General features: G+C 47.1%; 1 protein-coding gene across 1 annotated transcript in view; it reads right to left on the bottom strand.

Annotated features, from left to right (window-relative positions):
• The window catches only part of LOC125939733 (probable thiopurine S-methyltransferase), a 70870-nt gene extending 66676 nt beyond the window's left edge, over positions 1 to 4194 (bottom strand). The window contains exon 1 of the mRNA XM_049672942.1: positions 4091 to 4194. Coding sequence (XP_049528899.1) covers positions 4091 to 4182 — 92 coding nt within the window. The 5' untranslated portion in view covers positions 4183 to 4194. The remainder of the gene's footprint in view (positions 1 to 4090) is intronic.
• Between the last annotated feature and the right edge of the window lie 18444 nt (positions 4195 to 22638).

Below are 22638 nucleotides of genomic sequence, written 5' to 3'. Positions count from 1 at the left end.
CTGGGCATGACGGCTTCAAGAATACTCGTACACGACCATCTACAAATCTGGCCGTTTGCTTCGGGATACCGACTGCCTTTTCCTGTACCCCATCGACCAACCGGAAGGTGCACCGAGCGACTACAGTCCTAGTGTGCTTGCCATCTCCGAACTCTTTAACATCGCTGCTGAACAGCACTGGGGCCCGGTCCTACGCAAGTTTACCGACCATCTCACCTCACAGGCTCATGATGCCTCTCTCCGACTTTTGTGCTACATGATGACATTTTACATCGTCAAAGTTTGCTTCCTGATGGTCCTGACCTCATACTTGTGATTCCGGAACACCTCCGCTCGACTGTTCTAGCCCAGCTTCATGATGCGCCAACAGCGGGTAACCTCGGCGTTTCACGCACATACGATCCCCCACGCCTTGGTTCCACTGGCCAGGCATGTCCCGCTCGATGCGCCTTTACGTGGCCTCTTGTGACCTTTGTCAGCGCCGGAAAAAAGACGACGCTCCCGCCTGCTGGCCATCTTCAGCCTCTCGACATTCCAGTGAGCCATTTCATCGCATTAGCCTCGACCTACTTCGCCCGTTTCCTCTGTCTCTCTGGAAACAGATGGGTCGCCGTCGCTGGAGACAATACGAAGCCGTCCATGATCATCCGCGATCTTCCCACAAGCTGCGCGAACAACGTTGCGGACTTCTTACTGCATCACATCATTGTGCCGCAGGGTGCACCTCGGCAACTCCTAAGTGACCGAGGCCGACAGTTGCTTTCGAAAGTGATCGACGACATTCTGCACTATTTCTCGACGCAACACAAACAGATCATAGCCTACCATCCACAGACCAATGGCTTGACGGAGCACATGAATCGAACAATTACCGACATGTTGGCAAATGTACGTGTCCGCCAACCACCAGGTTTAGGACACTGCTGTGCCTTTTGTGACATTCACATAAAACATGTCAAGACGCGAGACCGCTGGTTATCCGCCTTTCTTTGTCTTATTCGGGCAAAATCCTACTTTGCCATGGACACGTTGGTGCTTTCTTCCACGTGCCCCGGTACCGAGTATGCCGGAGAGGCTATTGCGCGTGCTGAACATGCACGTCAAGTTGCCCGCGCTCGATTCGGCGAGTCGCAGATCCACCAGCAATCTCGATACGATAGCCATCACAGGACTACCTACTTTGCCCCTGGGGCTCTTGTCCTCCTCTAGTCTCTAGCACGCCGTGCCGGGCTTTCTGAAAAGCAACTGTTCCCGTACACCAGCCCATATCGAGTGTGTCGCCAAGTGACCGACGTAACGTACGAAATCGCTCCATTGTCTTCGTCCCCACCGGGTCAATCCCGCACTGACATCATGCGCGTTGTCCGCCTGAAGCCCTACCATGTCCGAGACACTGATTCAACCTGTGCGTGCAAGGAACCCTTTCCGCGCCGTCGCACTTCGACTGCACCAAGTCGGTGCTTTCGCCGCCAGGGGGGTAATGCTAGGAGTCATGCCCCTATCCTGCGGACGAAATAGAAATGTCATAGCATAAGAGGACAAGCTGTATCCCGGCCCGCCATCTTTGTTGTTGTGCTTCCACTCGCTGTCACTTGTAAATATTGTATATAAACCCTATTTTTACATCTCTTCATAACAACACTATTTAAATACTGGAATTGTACGTGCCAAAACCACGCATTGATTATGAGGCATGCCGTAGGGGGGGGGGGGGGGGCTCCGGTTTAATCTTGACCACCTGAGATTATTTTAACGTGTGCCCAGTGCACGGCACAAGGGTGTTTTTTGCTTTTCGCCCCCACCGCAATGCAGCCGCCTTGGTCGCGATTCAATCCCTAAGCCTCGGGCTTAGCAGCGCCACAACAAAACCACTACGCCACCACGACAGGTGGAATGACGATGAACCACTATTCAGTGAAGCTATTAGCTACAACTTGGGGCACTGGGTGTGTGCCAATGGATATGTACCTCTCTTCAGCGAATGTCTTTTACGCCCACTGTTAAACGAACTCTTCAATGATTTTTTATGCAAACCTGGGTCTCTCGGCTAGAGCCAGTGGGCAGGTGCCGCTGTGTAATGACAAAAATATGTCATTAATGGTTTTCCGGTGCTGGGCAGAGTAGAATCCACATCACATAAATTTAAACAATCTTCTCTGAACATATATTCAACTAAGCTCGACGAGGGGACTTAAATTCGGTGGTGCTGGTTGACTCCGCGTGCACGGTAGGGAGGGCGCGAGAGCAGCAGCCTGTGCGCAAGCCACATGAATGACGCGTTTCCACGATAGCAGCACTGTGTACTAGAGCACTGCACGGGCTCGGACTTACCTGAAAGCCCGTGCAGTGGGCCGGGCCGGGTAGGGCCGGGTAGGGCCGCGTAGGGCAGTTTTTTCACGGGCTCGGGCCGGCTCGGGCACGGCATGTGCTTTGTGATCCGTGCCCGGGCCGAGCTCGGGTTTTTGGACGCGGGCCCAGGCGGGGCTCGGACTTTCTGGCGGTGTGCATGTAACGTGCATCGGGTTATCCTCGCGCGTCTCGACTCAGAAAACATGTTTTTTTTTTGGTCTCGGGCCGGGTTCGGACTGGTTTCGAGACGGGCTCGGGCTGGGCTTGCGCCTAAGCTAAAGGGGTGGCGGGCTGGGCCGGGAGGGTAACGTAGATTATTTGCGGGCCCGAGACGGGCCCGGGTCTCGCCATAAAGCTTTTGGTCGGGCTCGGGCGGGCAGCCCAACGTCAGCCCGTGCAGGGCTCTACTGTGTACCGATGCACTGCTTCAATGCTAATCGCAATAACGTCGACATTCATTGGCAAATGGGTTCTCGCCATTTTTTTTTAGAGTTAGGGCTCTACTGCGCCATGTCACGATCGCAAAGTCATTCATCGCCTCGCAAAGACCTTGAGTCGCCGAGGCGCAAGTGTGGGAGGTGTGACTTCACGCCACGTGATCCGTTGTGGAGAGGCGTCACAGCTGCGCTCGCTCGGAGCCTCGCCGCTGCGATACAACGTAACTAGGTGAGGGTTTAACGCCTTCTTCGCCTGCGCTTGGTCGCTCAGTCTCGCCTTGGATGGCGCGCCGGCGGAGCCGTCTGTGCTTGCGCTTCAGCGCAAGTGACAGGCCGAATCCAATCATCCAGTAGATATAGCTAGACGACAGGCTGTCAAATCTCAAGCAAAGTTGGCTGTGGAAACACCTGAACATAGGAAGGCCAGATGAGCACGTTATAGAGAAGCTTACCAAGCGCGTAAGAGTGCATTAATGAAACACTGGGTGTACAGTCATTCCAAAACCAAGCCAAACAACCGTTTCGTCGTCATAAGTAGGCTTACAAGAGTTAAAGCTTTCTTTTTTTTTTCAGAGTTAGACATGGAAAGACAGTTAACCAGAAATCACTGTTAGGAATGTCACTGGTTCTCTATAAGTAAACGCTCACACATTTACACTATTCCTCTATGGCGGTATTTGCGTTGCTTCATATAGTGAGTGTGCATTACTGGCTTAGAGCGAGCATTTGTCCATTATTATTTTGGTGACGTCATTGTCAACTGAATTGCTCGTATATTTTCTTCTTTCTACAATTAAAATGGGCAAATTTTCAAAAAAGTCCTGTATACCGGGGGTATGGCGCAACGTGATCCAAAATATAAAAGTATGCCAATTCCATGTAGCTGAACTCAACCAAGGCAATGCTATTTGCCATCGCTTGGAGATAATCAGACTATGTTTTGCATTCCGCCTAATTACATAATTAGCCTTAATTGTTCAACTTCTTCGGTATTATAATTAGATGAAAAGTGCAAATGAGAAAATTGCAGAGAAACTTGAAAAACTCCCAATACAACTTTATGTTGCTCAATACGTGCTACATAAAAGTGTTTTTCCAAGCATGAAAGAAGCCCGCGAATACACGAAAAGTGCCTCAAACGGCCATTCGCACAATTCTATGTGTGTCTGTTAATATTGGACTGTCTTTGGGGTAAAAGCTGTAGCAGAAAATTTCATGGTTTAATGTTTACAAGGCTTTCTGTCATTCGTTACTGCCGCGCATTCTCAACTTCGCAGCTTAACAAGTTTGACACAATCGCTTACTTGGTCACTCCTTTCTGCTGCCATATTGATTGTCCTTCCTTCCACAAACAGCTCCAATATTCTTCGCAGTCTCGTGTCAGTGTACTGTTCATGGTTCCAGTTGCTATTCTGACCTAAAAGCGGAAGGAGTAGGCACCTATATACATTCCATGTACTGACGTGGCTGATTTCAATGTCACCGACCCGGCCCCGCGCTTCCCGTCAGCCAACAGCGTGACAGGAAGAGGACAGGAAGAGAAACTCTCAAAGAACATTTGAGAGTGATACACTTGCGCTAAGCTAAATATAGCAACACCGACAGCAAACAGGAGTGATTCCAACAGCTCTGAACTCTTTAACTCTGTAAGCGGCATTTTGTTAAAGTGAAGACCACCAGGCTTTGCTTGCCTGCCTTCTTTAGGCTTGAATGATTGCGTTCATCTACTACCAGGGATTAGACAAGAAGCCAGCAGTCTTTAGCCGTTGCTGGGAGGGTGTGCGGTAGTAGAAAATGTAATAATTTGAAGGAGGTGATTGAAAAGGTCTCAGTTTTATTTAAAAACAATATTTTATAAATCATCTCGATTGCATGGTAATGCACGTTGCAAAAGTACAAATAAGCACAATGCCATTGAGAGTTTGACTGCCAGATATCTCATACATAAGTAGACTGCATTTGTTTACATGAAACGTATAGCTTTATGTATATAACATTTCTTACAGCGAAGCTGTACACCTCTACCAGCCAACGAAATGTTCGTGTTGTTGGCGTAAGCAAAAAACGCCAGGCTAAAAATTGAATACAAACAGCATATCTCATTTGAAATTAGGCATACGGCATACAACTCAGCACTCGTTTTCAAAAGAAACACCACGAAACAAGCATCAATACCACATGATGGATGATAAGGCGCGTGCGTACAATGGGAACACCCTCCGTCGCGTTCCGGTAAAGATTAGGTTTGCAGCTGCTTCGAAAGGGGTTGCCGTCATTCAAAACCCTCGTGAAACCAGTGTCTCGGGTTTCTCTCTTTGTAGAGCCACGTGTGTGAATTCAATTGACGTCACAATGGGTAATCCTTGTGGGTGTTGTTTGCAGCGTTCCTCCTCCCGAGTGTATTTCCCGGTAAAGATTACGGTTGCGTAAGCTACTCCGAGTGGAAAAGTACCCAAGAGCATAGAAATCACGTAGTAACGTCACCATAGTCTAGTAACTCATTCAGTTCATTCCAGGCTACCATGGGTATACCAGGGAAAGTAATGACGCCAGAACAATAGCGTGAATACAATAACGTTGTGAAGTAATAAAGGGTGTTGTTAAGCACATGTCACTGGTTTCTGGTTCCACTCTTTGTAGAGCCACGTGAATTCAAGTGACGTCACAATGGGTAATCGTTGTGGGTGGCGTTTACAGCTTCGCTGTCCAACTCTCTTCACTGCGTAGATTGGGGTCACAGTTTTTTTTTTTTTTTTGTAAGCTGTCTCACCAAAGGCTTTTGCTAGGTTATATTCAAGGTGATTCAATGCATTACCTGTTTCAATGTATACTGATTCAGGAAATCCTGGTGGCATCATGCTTATATCTTTCTCTTGTATGTGTTCTTGTGGCAAAATTTCACTGTGGTCAGTGTATTTGGTTCGAGAACTTGTGAATTCACATTTATATTATCTGTTTCTAGAATTCCATGCAAGCACCTACGTGCGCGTTAGCGAGCTGCGCCACGAACACCCTGTGTATGTGCCATCCTGCAGTGAACATGATTCACACCGCCTTGGATCACTTAGTATGTCCCACTAGGTGTGCGACCAGTGACCGAACAATTGTCATCGGTGCACTATGCAACTCAAGGGTCATGCACGGAGTTAGCGGCAGCGAGCGCAGAGGATTGCACAATTGAATAACCCGACTGCAGTGGACGCCTCCAACATGACACGTTTTCCAGCGTTCCCACACACCTGCGCGCCATGGATTTCGGAGGACACGTGCCGGCTTCGCTGTGCCGGCCGTGGGTGGCCGAACTTGTTCATAGGGAAGTGCGAAAAAGAAACCCGCTGTAGTACACGCCTCATACATAACTAGTTATGGCAGTGGCCATAGATTTTCGTACTACATTGGTTCGATGCTGGTTTCGTAAGCATCGGTCGAAACCCCCGTTGACAGGTGGGTTCTGCCAGAATTCATTTTCCCTCTGGAACAGCAGTGCCGCATTGGGCACTTTGCAGTTGCCAAACGTGTGGGCTACTGCGTAAGCTACAACGTGTCATCGCTGTTACGTCGTTGTAAGCAATGACAACGTCGGATGCTTCAGACGCTGTTTTCCACCGACCGCCTAAACCTCGCCACATCCTTTAATGTGAGTATGCGCTATGTTTGAAGCTAATCAGCATTGTCGTGATTTACTTCTCATTTGTTCCGCCGGCGCTGTTACCACGACCATAGATGACGATGGTATAACGACAGTGTAAAGAAAGCATGAGGTCAATAGGATGACGACGATAGCCTCACGACAAGAAAAACTGAGAGGACGCTTACGCTTCGCCTTTGAGAATGGAACTTGATAGCATTTAAAAATTCCCGGCTGCTTATCAGACTATCTGGCAATGGCAGCTTTCTTTTTTTATCGAACTTAATTCACCTCCGCATGCGGCAGCCAAAGAGGCGACCACCATATGCATAATATTTTTGCCAGTAGCAAACCTCAGCGCGCTGCTCTATTAGTGCTATAAATGCTGGAAAAGGGGCTTTTGTTTGAGTTTCCGCGAAAGAGAATTATGTTTTCTCGTGTATTCAATTACAATCCGACGCTATCACGTCGGTGGGTTTCGGTTATGTCCAACTTTACGAATTTTCTGGCGCAGTTTGCTTTGAGAAATTCTATTAGTTCACTAGCGCCTCTGCGCCATGAGAGCGAACGCACCGGCGTGGTCGAGGTGGTTCAGGATGATTAGTTACCGCCACGGACACCGACGCTTACGCTGAAACCGACATCGGATTTCCTGCGACACGGCTCTCAAACCGATTTTCGCGGCAATAGGACGACAACCGGATGTCGAACTTAGACTGAAGACAATGTCACGACAGTGTGAAATCCATACGACCATGTGACAACTAATGCAAGACGAGGCTATGACGTCAATAGCGTCACAATGATGTCATGACGAGACAAATGGCAAAGCTGCAATCACAACGATGCAGCGACAGCAATGGCATGGTGGCCAAGAGCACATACCTGACTGCCCAAACTATTAGAGATTTGCGCGACTGAGTCTGCGTAGAAAGCTAGACGACGATGGCATGGCGATAGTAAAATGGAGAAGCTGGAATGATAACGACAGCTTTAGTATGACGGCATGCTGCCGATGGTATAACAGGCGCATGTCGGCGATTGTTCGGCGAGGGCAAGACGGTAGAAAAACTAAGAAGGAATGATATCCATGGAATGGCGACGTGACGGCGGCTTGAGGACGATGGGGTGACGTTTATGAAGCGATGATTACGGTAAAACCACTGCGCAACGATGCCGGCATGAAGACAATGATATGACGACAACTGTGTGACGACTACCATGATATGACGAGAGTCCGATGACGAAGCTGAAATAACGACGATGAAATGTCCATGACGGCATAACAAAGAAGGTTTAAGTACGAATACATGACGACGAACTTATGTCGATGACGCCGAGACATCGATGCACGACAAATGTATAATGGAGAAACTTTTGGAGAAAAAGATATTTGGCAAAAGCCACCACTTTATGCCTAGCTAACATTTACCGCTGGCAGTTATTGGGTGTGCAATATTACCTTCCCGAAATCCCAATTTTGCAATTTACTTACAAGTACAATGGCTTCTAAAATTTTTACATCTGGTCATAGCAGAATACTTATTCAAATTCTTCACTATTATCATGCATATTATTTAATCTGCGTGACCCTATCAGAGAACCTGTACGCGCGCACGAACCAAAGGATACACGATTATATGTGATGTGCACCAGGACCCTCACAACGCGTTATGATGAAGCGCAGGTGTTCGAAACCCTGAGTGCATTGTTATTTCTGACTCTACCTTGATGCATACCACGTAATGAAATTTCAGCCTAGTTTCGGGTAGTATATTCACTTTCTATGTATAGAATAAGATAATTCTCCCAGTCGATCGTCCTCTCAAAAGTTCGAATAAAATGTGGTCTCTACGCTTTTGTTTAAGAGAGGGAAATAATAAAAAACCACATAATCGATTGTGCAACTCTAAGACTGAGTGGAAGTTCCTACCGCACATCATATCTGGGGGCGAAAGCACAGCGCATACAAAGCTACTAGCACTAGTTGCACTTTGTCCACACCGCAGATCGCTTTGAAGATGAGCCCCGCGCAGGTGTGCACTTTTCCCACGTCGCCGACCGCTTTCACGATAGGCGCGGCCGCCGCCGGCAGTGATTTTTCGGCACGTACAATTTTTATTCCGCTGCGTCGACCATCGCTGTCCATGGTGAGCAAAGCATCCCTAACTACTACTTTTATTGCGATAGCAATTATATGAACACTTCAACTGGATTTCTGTCGTCGCGTCGCCGTCGCCGTCGCGTGAGGTTGTGTATAAAGTCCAAGGGCGATAAAATCGTCGCCGCGCGCCCTATGCGCGAGCGAAAGCGCGTGGGGGACCGGCGCTATCACAGAGAGCGAACGCACGGCGGAAAGCAAACGCGACCGTCGCGCGAAAGGCCCTGGGAAAATGGGAGGGATGGAAGCGGGGCGACGCTGTGCTCCGCACCAAAGGCGTATCTTGCAACCGGGCGTAAGGGGAACTTGCCACTCAATCTCCCATGCGAAAGCAAGAAAGCGGGAAGGCAGCGCGGGAGCGAGGGCTGGGGGGGGGGGGGGCGCAGCTTCTACTCTGCCAACAACTGCGCTCGTACTTTGCCCGCGGCTGTGGCGGACGCCCGCACCGTCTGTTATCTCCACACGGCTCTGACCTTTACATGCGGTGTGTATTCGCCGCTCAGTTTCCGTTAAAGCGATAGACCGCACGAACCTGCGCTCGCTGCGGCGGCTGCGCTTGCTGCCAGCATTTTGACAGTCGTTGTCTGCGCTCATTAAGTGTGATCTGCTCATGTTTGCTTGTGCGCGCTGACACCACGCTTGTTAATTCTGTTAGTAAGCAAATGTGTCTAAGTTTATGCATCCCGTAAAACTACTATCATTATTCCGAATAGCTCTCTACTAATTTGCTATCGCAATTGATGCTTCGCCTTTCGGGCGAAACTGCGACATTTTTTTGTTATTAGGCGCGATAGTGGCTATCGCAACCTCCTCCTTTGTGGAAGCGAGCTAACCGCTTCCTCAGGACCCCACCCCCAATTTTGGTCCTTCAGAGAGCAGAAAGTCATTTAAATAAGCGGAGCCATCAGCGCGGCAGCAACGAGGAAGCCTTCCCTTCTGCCTTCTTTACTCAGAGACAACTGCTCCCTTACTCTGCACTGCTTTGTAGGAGTCTGTATTGGTACGAGTCGCCTTTCAGTGTCAGTATTTGGGGAAACCGCCCGGTGTCATTCAAGCTCGCGCCTTTTGTCGCACACAGTGGGCTTTATTCACGCTCCAAAGAGGGCAGCACAAGTCACCTTCAGCGTCTGATCTAAAGGAGCAAATTGGTGGCGACCAACTCGTCCAGCGCGCCGCGACGAAGGCGTAAGTTTTTCAAATTTTCGCAATTATACTTTCTTGTGTATGTAACATAGTGGGTAAAATTTATGGCACTGTCCTTTTTGTATCACTTAACAAAGTTACAATGCAGGATGAATATCACATCTAGTAGTAAATTGGGACGTTTGGACGCAAACACATTTTCTCAACATTGCTGTCTCCAATGCGAGGGTCAAATAGCATAGCGGTGCAACAGTTTTGCACGTACAACAAAAAGAGCTGCAGTCTCTCCTCTCTTTCAAGCAGGCTGTAGCCGAAACGTTCACCGGATCTAATCGAAATGGTAGAAGGTAATAAAGGTACGAAAGTAGACCAGCAGCTCGGGAGACCGGACCAGCAGATCTGCCTGACGGTGATACGAAAAAATGGTTTTGTCCACTTCCCAGAATTTTGCAAATTTGAAAATACAATGCGATGCAGGAGCAAAGATTGCAAAGCAAGGTCGAGAGTTTGGTGCATGAAACGCACTGTTTTTTTTTTTTTGCCGGCAAGGGTAAAATTGTTTCTTTTCTGAACCCAGCACTTTCACCAATTTATAGTACGCGTTTAAGGGTAGATGCACTCGGCGTTTATATGAATGCGCAGAAACAGGCAACGGCCAAGCAGAACGAGCGCGAGGAAACAACATCAAACGTCTTCTTCTTCGTCTTCTGCTGGCGCCCGCATTTGTCACTACACTTTGAATTTTACCACGCTCACCACTAATGTCCACATTTGTGGACACTCATTTGAACCGCTGTCACATAAGTGCTTATAATCAAAGCTCGCGACGCGTACCACCCGAGCCAGCGAAGGAGCACGTCGGTCCTGCAGCAGCTTCGAAAAAGGGAGAGAGGACATAGGCCACAGACAGCCGACGCGATCAACGGAAACTAGAAGCTTCAAGAAGATACGCGAAGGTTACGATATCAAGAGCACGGTGGAAGAATATGTAGGTGTGGACACTGCGCGCGGGCGAGCGTCCAGATTATGTTCGGCCGCGCGCGGGCGCACCGAGTAGCTCTGCGGCGAGCAGATGGATGGCGCCGCGGCCAGCGGTCCCAGCTTAGCGGCGCCGGAGGCTTGGCATTCCTCTGCCTCCGCTAAATTATCGTTCATGTGGAGTGAGTAAATCTCAAAGCGCGAAAAAAAATCGTTATTTCACATTAAAGTGATAAGAGTACCTGGCTTCGCTAACATGAAGGTTCCTTTTGCAGAGCGTGGATGACGTGAACACGGATCAATCGGGCACCACTCAAAGCCCACTGAAGTTACCCTCTCGAGCACAGTTTGTTTCGTCCGGTCTAGCCGTTCATCCGAGCATAAAAAAATGAAAGTGTTAGCGCACGTGCTACCCCTCGATCAGAAGAAAATAGTGACTGCACCAGAAAATGTATTTCATGCTTATCGCTGCTTCCATGCACACTCAGAAAACCGTTCAATCATCGTTGCGCGAATTCAATGTGGCTGCGATATAAATTAAGAAATGAAACGGCGCAAGCTTGCGATATGCAATGCAATAGAGCAAAGTGGCTGTTCATGGCTAGAACTTAAGATGAAAATGCACATCAGCTATGTAAAAACTCTTTCAAATGAGAATTTAATAGGCGGGACGAAGGCAGGCGTCTATCTTGAATTAGAGCATCACTACCACAGTTTACTGATGAAAACCTGAGCAAATGCCTTTTTATTCCAATTCCACTTAACATAGACCGTGTATATTATTCATTGGGCTTTCGTCCATTGAGGACTGAGTGGCTCTTGCAAGATCTAAAAAAAGAGGTGACTTGCTTTTTTTCTTAAATTGCATATGATAATGTGCCATTGTAAGCGTGTTTGACAATGCATTGCCCACAGCCTGGCCAGAAATACATTTACACCCACCTCACAATAATCCCATAGACTTTTTTTTTTGCATAGACACAAAACGAAAAAACTTGTGCATGAAGCAGCTCGATAATTTTAATAGGGGATAACCATCCCAGAAGCTTGCGGTCTCATACACTCCCACAATGGAAAAATTTTGTATAAAAACATGCAAGCGTGTAATATACACCGCATGCGCATTGTAAAAAAAATTCAGTAGCCAGGATGGAACAAGTTTGAAAATCAGGCACACATCTCCACAGAAAACAGCAGTATTTTACAGGGTGCACAAATATTTCAAAATATGCAAATGTCACGTAGCTGGACAGAACCATAGTAACGTTGTTGCCGTCCCTTGGAGATACTCAGTTATTTTTTACATTCCGCCTAATTAGATAATTAGTCTTATTTATTGATCAACTTCTCAATTATTATAGCTAGATTAAAAGTGTCAATGAGGAAATTGTAGAGAAACATGAAAGACTCCCGATACAGCTTTCTATTGCTCAATACGCGCTACGTAGAAGTGTTTTTCCGAGCATAAAAGAAGCTCACGAATACACGCAAAGTGCCTCGAGCGGCCAGTCGCGCGGCAATATTGCTGTATTCGCGGGTTCCGTTCACGCTCGGAAAACACTTTTATGTATCACGTATTGCGCAACAGAAAGTTATAGTGGGAGTTTTCCATGCTTCTGTACAATTCTCTCGTTCACACTCTATCCAATTATAGCATTAAAAAAGTTGATTATTCAATTATGAAAATAAATATGTAATTAAGCGGAATAAAAAAATAACCTCAGTATCTCCAAGCGACGGCAGACAACATTACCTTGGTTCTGTCCAGCTACGTGACATTTACATATTTTCAAATTTTGGTGCATGATAGTAAACCACCCAGTATATATCTTGTACATGCAGCAAAATTTGCACAAACTACTGTGGCACATAGGTGGTTCTCTCTTCCGCAGCGGCTTTCGAGGTTTATTTGGTCGTGTGATGTTCTTCGAACAGTTTGGAAATAAGGTGGGAATCCTTTTATCGAGCGCTCCGCGTAATATGCCATCGATATCGTATCCTCTGAAAAATGGATGTTGCATGACATGGTCGGTAGGCGTTAGAGTTCGGTCTGCCGTCACATTTTCACGGCGCCACTGCTCTAGACGACCGCTGTCGGACGGCGCTTTGAATAAAGGCACACGCTCCGCACAAGTCAGGTATCGAGAATTGCAGTTCGGAACGAAGCACTTTCTAGCCATTTCAAAAGCCCCTCAGAAGGCCGCTGCCACCTTCGTCGAGGGTCCGTGGCGACAATACCCAAGCACAAGCTCATGAAACGAACGCGAACAAAAATCGTGCCTTCAAAACAGCGCAACCGCACATGCAAGCAGGAAGACGAAGCAGCGGCAGCACGCGCCTTCCCGCCGAGGCTGGGGCCGCATACCGCAGCGCCCTCTACGACGGCGCCGAACCAGCTGCAACCAAGCCGAACATAATCTGGACGCGAGCAAGCGGCGCTTTCGCGCGCGTTGGGGGGAGAGTGTCAGCACCTCTCCTTATTCTTACACCGTGATCAAGAGATAGGAGAGAGAGGGCGTTCACCAGAACACCCTCTCAGACCCCGACACACAGCGAGAGAAGTACGACAGCCCGAGCGTGCGCCAAGGGATGAGTCACCACCCTCCGCGAAGACGCATCGGCGGCCGCGGCCACAACCGCGAGAATTGTCTACAAGATCCTCAGGCTTTGTTGTTTATATTATGGGAGCACGACTCCGTCAGAGGTGCGAGAAACGTCGGCGAAGGCAATATAAGCGGCGTGCGGAAGTCAGTAGGGGGATCACACTGTGCCAGTGAAGAGATGTGGTGTGAAGACTGGCGTTAGCGCTCGTTCACGTGGTGTGTGACAACCGTTAGAAAATGAAACTTTTTCTCCGATTTTTGTCTCTGCACTTCGGGAACCATCTCGAAATAAATGTTGCAAATGCGCCTGTTTTTCTTGCCTACATTTTTTTTTCAGTAGTGAGGAGGCTAAGTGCGATTTGTACCTCCCTTTTCTGTCTCTTTACCGCTTACTGTGAAGCATCAAGCGAACGAGTTCTAGCACCATTGACAGTTTCTTCAGCCCAGTGGCCAACAAAACTCTCCCAGTTTCCGTTCAAACCAGTAGTACGAAGACATCATTTCCAGCCCCTTCCTTCTTTCACGTTGTTGTGAATGCTGACCTCATGCAGAATGCTGAATACGAAAGACAAAGATCGAGCACCACGCTGTTGACAGAAAGTGAAAGTGGGGGCACTTCCTTAGTGGCGGGTTCATTGGGCATTGGAAACCTTGCAGAAAAGTAAGTTGACAACTTCTCTAAGAAGCGCTTGTTGGAGTCCGAATCGCAGCCACCCGAAAATTATGGCTTCCCACAATCCGCCCACAAGAAAGGCGGCAATTATGACAATAGATACTTCAGCCACTCGCATTGGCTTAAATTTAAGTGGCTTGTTCTGTTGGACAGTCATAGAAGTATCAATTGCCAATACTGTCTATTGTTCGCAACGGGCAGCGTAGGCGACTACCAAAAAATGTTCCACTTCAAAAACTTGTTACGAGGCCGCTCAAAACATTAGCAAGGCTACTAAGCAAGGATGGTAATCCTCCTCTACATGAAGCCACCAAATACCACGAGGAAGCAGTGGAGGACGGAAAGAACTTTCTTTCCTGTACAGATTTACCAACCAAGTTTCCAACCAAGTTACAACCAATGTCACCAACCAAGTTTCCAACCACCATCTTCTCCTAGTGACTGAGGTCAGAAGCCACCTGCTACCTATCGGAGAGTCCCTTATACTTCTTGCGTGTCAAGGCATACCATTTCATGGACATAGAGACTACGGCATGCTTCTCGACAACTCACAAGAGGCTTCGTCAGCCGCTAAAGAGGGCAATTTTCACGAACTTTTGTGTTTTCGGGTACCTAGAGGTGACGGAACTTGAAAAGCATCTTGCCATCTCGGGCCACATATATCAGCAAGACGACTCCGAATGAGCTGAAAAAGTACTGTTGGGAAGACGTCCTTGCTAGTGTCATTCAACAGGTGCAAGAATCCGTCATGTGCAGTGGTATGCTCGATGAAACCACGGACGTAGCCCATATGTCAGAGTTGTATCTGCGATATGTCCACAAAAACATGGTACGAAATGACTTTGTGCAGTTCTTAGATATTCGTAGTGACATTGGTGGCTCGGGTCTTGGCACCGGTGTAAGTGAACCCGTTATGACACGAATTGCGCTCGCAGAACAATTTATTCAGGCTCTGAAGGCGTTAGGACTTGATCTTGAAAACTGCGTTGGTATAGGTACCGATCGTTGCCGCGTCAGCGTCTCTCAGGGTAGTGGCGCTGTATCTGAAATGAAGCGCTGTGCACCCAAACAGAGCACTGTTCTTGCTTCAACCATTCCCTTAAATTGTCGTTGTCCAAGTCATCGAGGCTACAGTGCATTAGGAATGCTGTTGCTGTTATGAAGGAGGTAATTTGCTGCTTTGCAGCGTCACCAAAACGAACTGTTGTTCTGAAGACCATCCTTGGTGGCCAACTTAAGGGCCTCTGCGAAAGAAGATGGGTTGAGCAACACGACAGCGTTATCCGGTTTCGGGATTCACTTGGGAGCGTAGCGAAAGCTCTGGATTACGTTTCCATCTGCAAAGAAATGAACAGCTGCAAGAAAGCTACGACACTCCGTGCAGCTATCAGAAACGGCGAATTCCTGTTTGCAATTATTTGCTTGGCAGATATGCTGACGCATACGCTTTCCCTTAGTCGCCTGTCGAAAATAAAGGGCGTTGATGTCCTAACTGCTAAGAACGCGTTGGTAGACACCGCGGCTCTTGATAACCGAGGAGTGGACTCTGTTGAAACACTTTCGCAGCTGTACAATGACGCCGTCGCTTTGGCGGATGATGTGGAAACGGTGATTCGGTCTCCACGTGTAACTAAAAGACAGACGTACAGGTGCAACATGCCTACGCTTGATGTAGAGAGCTACTATAGAAGAGCAGTGTACATTTCATTACTGGACAATGTGCTGACCAATTTAAAAGCGAGATTCACAATTGAGGTGGAAAGTGCCTATGAATTGTTTCTTTTTGTAGCATCTCACATATGCTCTACTAAAGAGGATGCCAAAAATCTCTCGCAAATATTTCTCAGCGGTATTCTGCGTTTGCGGGGACAAATGCTTCAATGAAAGCAAAGGCGGGTCAAGCTGAACTAGGTTTATGGCAGCAGAAGTAGAAGCGCAAGGGCAAAGACGGAGCGGAAGTTCTTACTACTGATGTTGTGGCGCTGGGCGTCCGCGACAAGGAAGCCTTTCCTTTAATTTATACGTTCCTGCAGAAGCTGGCTACCCTAACTGTGAGTGTTGCCAGTGCCGAAGGACTTTCTTTGCGCCCGTTCGAAGACTTGGATGCGTTCTGAAATGAGCGAATGGCACTGGACTGGAACATCATTGTAACATACTCATAGAGACATTATCATTGACACGACAAAAATAAATGAGCGGGTCGCAACCAAGGATTGCGTGCAACGGAGGTCAGAGTTTGCTAAGTGGCTTGCATAGTTTGGTTCTTTGCAAGGCCAAAGACCCTAAGCTGCCAACCCTACTGCTTTTATAACAAAAACCCGTGAAACTTGTTATCGCAGATGGACATCTTTGTTCTTGTATAAATATTGTCATGCCGGTGTATCAGTTGCTTTTCGATTCTTCTCTTTTCGGTGTTAAGATTGTCGCCTCTTCCGATGTCGTTGTATGGTTATTTTTCGTATACGTTATTGTAACAGTTTTGCTTCTCTCTATATGTCTGTATAATAATTGAATATTGTTCTTCCAGAGTTTACTTGTTGTCCATGACTCATAAATGTTACTCTTCTTTCCTATAGGCAAAGCTCGGCAGGGCACTTAGGGTGAATTAAGAAATTGCCGCACTCCGCTGGGTAGTGCTGCTTGCATAATTTTTTAATTACCCCTAGTGTTAATTTTTGTGGCCGATATTGTCCTGATTCCTGTAAAAAATTTTTGTTTTAGTTTTACTGCTATTACAATGTTTGACCATGCCAACCGGAGGCAATAAATTGTTTTCAAACTGGTCACAAGCTTGTCGGCAGGATGTTGATGAAAAAGGCACTAAGGGATGCAACTGAGTACAAATCATGACCGCCTAGTTACGGACGTGTGCTTAGTTGCATCCGCAACTAAGCACACGTCCATAACATGCCCGATAAAGCATAAAAAATGTTGTTATTTAGTTGATATTTCTTATTCACCAATACAAAGGCATTTATTGTACAAAGATGTACGTCGCTGCTGCAAAGCTTGGATGGCAATATTAAAATTTTTCTCTCAAATTCCTAGGTTTCTTGTCGAGAGACTATGGGCAAAGACACACGAAATATGTAAAGCAGTATAAACTTGCCGTATATTGGTTTCAAACTTTTGGAACCCACATACTCCTCCAGCAAATGGCAATAGCCTTTTTGTTTTGCCACACCCTGTCTTCGTTTTTGACATACCAGCTCAGCGCAGCAGCTAGTTTCTCAATGTAGGATTTACTGTCATGAAAAGTTAGAAGGAGTAGCTTCTATACAGTACATTGTATTGTCATGCATGGTCATTAAAAATATGAGGAAACATGAAGTTGGCACTCATTAGAATAAACATAAACTGCCGCTGCATTCTCAGATTTCGGGTACTAGGAGGGGGTGCGTAGATTTAACGACAGGCGTATCATGTATTTCAGATGCACGACATCCAGCTGGCCCGACTTGACGATAATATCATAATACGGATGCAACATATCCAAAGAGTATGTTAAGATGGCATCTAAGTTACATGTAATTTTAACACCGCCCGCGTTTTATTAGACCAACGAGAAAAGCGCTTTCATGTTTTTCCCGGTGTTGACTCAGGCATGCAGAATCAAGAGAAACTCTTTTTTGTCTTTTTAGTCAGTCCGCAGCCACAAACCACAAAAAACGCGTATGTGTTAAACTACATTTCAGTACCCCTGACGCCCCACACACACACACACACATCAGATGACAGTGATGTGTGTGAGTGGTATATGCTAGGAGAAGACGCTGCTAATACTATGGCCCTTCAGACGCACAGCATATCATATCATATCAGAGTAAAACCACGCATAGACAGAAATTTTGAGTTCTGCTGGTGCATGCAAGTGCAGTACTGCGAGGAATAGGATCATGTCATTTTCTTATTTGCCTGGGTTGCCTTGCAAAACATGTCTATTGCGAAAGATTTTCGGAGCCATAACAAAAGAGCTCTCTTTCAACAAGAGCAAACTCTTGAATGTTTTCTTGGTCGTTTTATTGTGCTGTATGATCGTTATGAGTAGACAACATGGCCGCCAATTCCTCCCTGTACCCTTCTTACGCCTGCTTGCTTGGCGCAGCTTCCGACCTCCCAAGAATCAGGTGCAGTCGTAAAGAGATTCGCTGAGTCTACCAGGTCCGTAGCACCTGTGAATCGGTAAAGAAAAAGGTCTGGATTACGCATGACCTGCAGGATTTTGGTTTTTGTTTGCGATTTGATTATAAATTCAACTCAAATGCGCAATTACAGCAATCCACATGTGTCACTTCTGCCACCCCTATAATTTCACTCTTTTCTCCACCATGCAATTTGCGGATAAGACAACGGACATAATCACAAAAGGTACAGCAAACATTGCACCAAAAAGTAATAGCTTATAATCGTCAGCAATTTGGGTAACTGAAAAATTTTTTGAAGGTTATAGGCACTCCAATGCTTTAGTACCTTTTGAAAGCATTAATTGTGGTATTATTTTTAGATATTTTACTGATATGTGAGTAGCCAAAACATTCCACATGTTTGCTAGAGCTACGTTTACAGTCATCGGCAAAGATACCAAGTTTTTGAGACGGATATATAGGCACAATCCTCAAAGTTCATTGAACCTTTTTCTACTGAAGTGAACCAAATTTGTATTTGACAATGCGCCTTGGAAACAATTGTGCTCCAAGCTAGCGGCTAATTTTTTTAGCCACGAAATTTTGAATGTTTCTAACTCATTTCACAAGAACTACGCTTGACAAAAAGTTTTGCGAATTGTAGAGTGGCACTTTCCGCCTACCTCAGCGATCGCGAGTAAAATTGCTACGTATGGAAATTACTCAAATGAGCATTATGATAATGCACGCTTCATTGAATGAAGCGTAATGTCCACATCGTTGTTTGGAATGACATTATCGTGTAGATTTGGGGGTTTCTTTTGAAACAATACATCTGAGACGTTTAAAAACATATAAATATTTTATTTTCAAAGAGGCACACCAATTTATACTCAGGTATTGAGCCTGATAAAATCAAAATTTATATTCGCTACTAGGAATTAGGCGGCCGTCTGCAGCATTCTGTGTAACGCACAGCCTTTCCAAGTGAACATCATCACGAGAACTTTCTGATGCTGCTGCACCTTACCTCATAAAGGCAAACAAGCATTTGTGGATTGTTCTTATATTTATGTTTACCTCTGCGCTAGCGAGCTTGACACCGCGATGTTCATCACACAGGCAACAGTTTGCTGTCACTGTTTTCGCGCATCATCAAGTGTGAGCGCTCAATTGCTAGAAAGCCCTAAGGCATAGCCTGTCAAACTTAATAGACTGCGTCTCATACTTTTCTCGACTGCTAATCAGTTATACCGTCCACATTTTTTTATTGCGAAGTCTACTGAAAGGTGCAATTCCCCTACGGGTTTTGATGGGTGAATATTGTGCGGTGATTACGGATATCGATATACCGCACCACAACCAATGATGTTACGGGAAGGGAGCAACGTAGGTGCTTTTACAGATGGGTTTTAATGGCTCCCCGAACGTGCGTAGAAAACCGATCACCAAATTGTCATCGTCGTCTCCGTCCAATTCTTCTTCTTCTGTCAATCCAGGCTCTGACAATACCTTGGCATTCGATTACGATGGACCGACACGTTTCCTGGCCTTTTTTTTAAGCACACACGTCTCATCCAGTAGCGCAAATTCGCTGCAGTATTTATTGGTCCTCAGGCAGCCAGCGCGGACCTCAAATAGTAAGGCAGTCCGCTTTGCGTTCTCAGACAGATTTTCCCTTCTGCTTTCTTCCTTTTTTTTTTTGGAATCTCCACGGTTTCCGTATCGTTTTTTTTTTTTCATCTAATTTGCAGTTTTTGCTCCTATACCTTTCTTTTTCACGACTCCATGATGCCTATTTAATATTTCAAAACCTGTGCCTGTTTGGCAAATTTCTTGATTTCTTTCTACAATCTGTGTCCGCGCTTATTAGCAAAACTTATTTGCGCACTTTAGCCGACCATTCCTTTTCATCCATTAGAGATGGGTCGCTCAGGAGCGAGCCGGATCTTGTGAGCGGCTCTTTTTAAAGAGCGAGTGAGCGGTCGTTCAGTAAAAAATGATCGGTGGTTCTTTTTGAGAAAGGAAGCCGGTTCTCTCGCGTTAAAAAAGCCGTGCCGGTGCGTTCCGTCAGAGCCGGGTCTCCTTCTGGGTGCGACTTCCACGCCATCTATTAGCGGTACGACAAAGCAACTGCCCTCCCGCCCTTCCTCGCAAGAGTCGCCTTCACCCCCTTCGGCTGAAGAACGAAAGAACCGCCGCTCACTTACTGAACCATGGCTCCCTCGCTCTTCAAAAGAGCGGCTCAAAAGAACCGGCTCGCTCCTGAGCGCACAGGAGCCAGCCGCTCTTTTCGCCACGGCTCCCTCGCTCTTCAAAAGACCCGGCTCGCTCCTGAGCGCTCAGGAGCGGGACGCTCTTTTGAAGACCGAGGGAGCCGTGGTTCAGTAAGTGAGCGGCGATTCTTTCGGAGTGAGGAAGCCGGTTCTCTCTCCTTGAATGAGCCATGTCGAACCGTTCAGAGCTGGGTCTTCTGCTGGGTTTCGATGTTTTTCGATTTATGACCGACGAATGGTGGCCAGTGTGGGCCGACTCACGCTACTGGTACTCGCTCGCAGTGTGTGGTGTGCGCAGCAGTCCCCTTGGTTTTTTGTGCGTCTTATGGTGTGGCTTCCGATGCCACCGAGGGGAGAAGTAAAGAAGCCTTAATTGGCAAACGATGGCACCGTTCGTTGCCTGCTGCTGTTCGAACGATGTCGCACGACTCTCTCCGATCGCACATCGTGCGCTGGTCCAATAACACTTCGAAGATGGTCTTCCGTGTCTTTAAAGGACCCCCTAAACCACCTCAGATATTTTTTGAACATTTCAATTAAACGCGCATCGAGTTCAGAATTCCGTCAAGATCAACGATGCCAAACGCTGCAGCGCTAGGCGCTGCGGGACCGCCACAAAAAAAAAAAAAAAAATGCCGTCCTCGTCCCCTCGCCTTTCCGGTAACCCCAGCGGTCGTCATGATGTCAGCAGGGGTAATCTGGTGATGTCAACTGCGGAAACGATGTCCATTGGTTGAACTCGAACCTACGACTTCCGGTTAGTCTGCTAGTAGGTACGCGCGCTTTCTGATCTTCCTCGTCGTGTTGCTCGTTTGTGCGCCCTTGCGAATCGGTAATTACAGCCCGCAACGCATTCGCTCGCGTTCCCGCACAGTCGTGCTTAGCGGTCTGATTAGCTGCGCGAACAGAGTGCGACAGTATTGGCCTTTCCAGACGTGCGCGCAACACAGGGTCTATAGCGGTACGCTTCGCATAACACGGGCCGGCACCGCAGCAACAGCGGGTAGCCTAGAAGCGCTGAGTCCACGTTACCGGCACGGTAACTCATCACACGCCGTTTGCCATTCGCGGGCCGCCGTTCGACAGCGGTTCTTGCTCGCGAACGGCGAGATTTCCTTGCCGTACGTAGAGAGGATGAGACCGGGACTCATTTGTGCGGCAGATTCACCGCTGCTGATCGCTCGACGGCGCCGATGTCGTGGATAGGCCTTTTCTGGTTCCCTTCAAAGCTAAAACGGACGGCGCTTTGAAATGAAATACCGACGTTCACAAGCCGCAATATTTTCTTATCGTTGTTATCACTCTTCGCAATACTTGTACACAAAGAAGAAAAATACGCTGATATATTGCGGCGCCGTCGGCTGCGATGCGAGCGCAGCCGAGCCCGTCGTCTCCCGGCTGCAGCTGATGTTTTCGTTGCCGCTGGCGGAGGCGCGCAGGTTCGCGCAAGTATGCAGTGTTGTGAGAAGCGCGTTGGCGATGAGGTATATCACGTGGCCTTTCGAGAAGCACTCGGCGAGGAGGGAAGACCAGCCGATGAGGAGAGTAGCGAAGGAATGAGCGAAACGAGCGAGGGCCGTTTTTCGATCATCAAACGCGTGTAACTCCGATATTACTGCACCATTTCGAAAAATTCTCGCGGCTACGTGTTCGTTGTAGACTCGTGCACAACTTCAACACCACAACTAAATTTCGACCTCTGGGTGGTTTAGGGGCCCTTTAACGACAAGAGGTGAACGTACAGTTTAAGTCCTGGTCTTCATTTGTGCTAATTAGGGTAGTCAAGAAAATATCGCCCATGACATCCAACTGCAGTGCATTTTCTGAGCGTGTATCATTAACACGTCAATAAAACGAGGCCAATGATCTGTTGTGTTGTAATTGAACTTCATTTCTTTCTTTCTTTTTTTTGTCCTGGTGTATGCTTAGTGGAATCTTTTTTGCGTACACAATCGACACGGACACAGTGAAGGGGGGGGGGGGGGACACACGAGCGCTTTGTGGTGTATGATGGCGTGATCGCCAGTATCGCGCCTGCACTCAAGAGAAAAAAAAACGAAAGGTACGTGCGGCAGTTTTGTGGATCTTCGTATGATCTTTGTATTGTACTTCAAAAATGATTTCTACATTCATTTTGCATGGCGTTACAGCTTACTGATATTATAGTGAACGTACGTATGTGAATAAATGAATAAAGTTTAAACATAATGTACAATCATTATGCGTTCTTAGTTTGACAAAAGTTTATTTTAATGTACCTCAAAAA

Source organism: Dermacentor silvarum, chromosome 8 (assembly GCF_013339745.2).
Source record: "Dermacentor silvarum isolate Dsil-2018 chromosome 8, BIME_Dsil_1.4, whole genome shotgun sequence".
In the NCBI taxonomy this organism is placed as follows: domain Eukaryota; kingdom Metazoa; phylum Arthropoda; class Arachnida; order Ixodida; family Ixodidae; genus Dermacentor; species Dermacentor silvarum.
The sequence above is the reverse complement of the archived record's forward strand: the minus strand, read 5'-3'. Positions and strand labels throughout refer to the sequence as shown.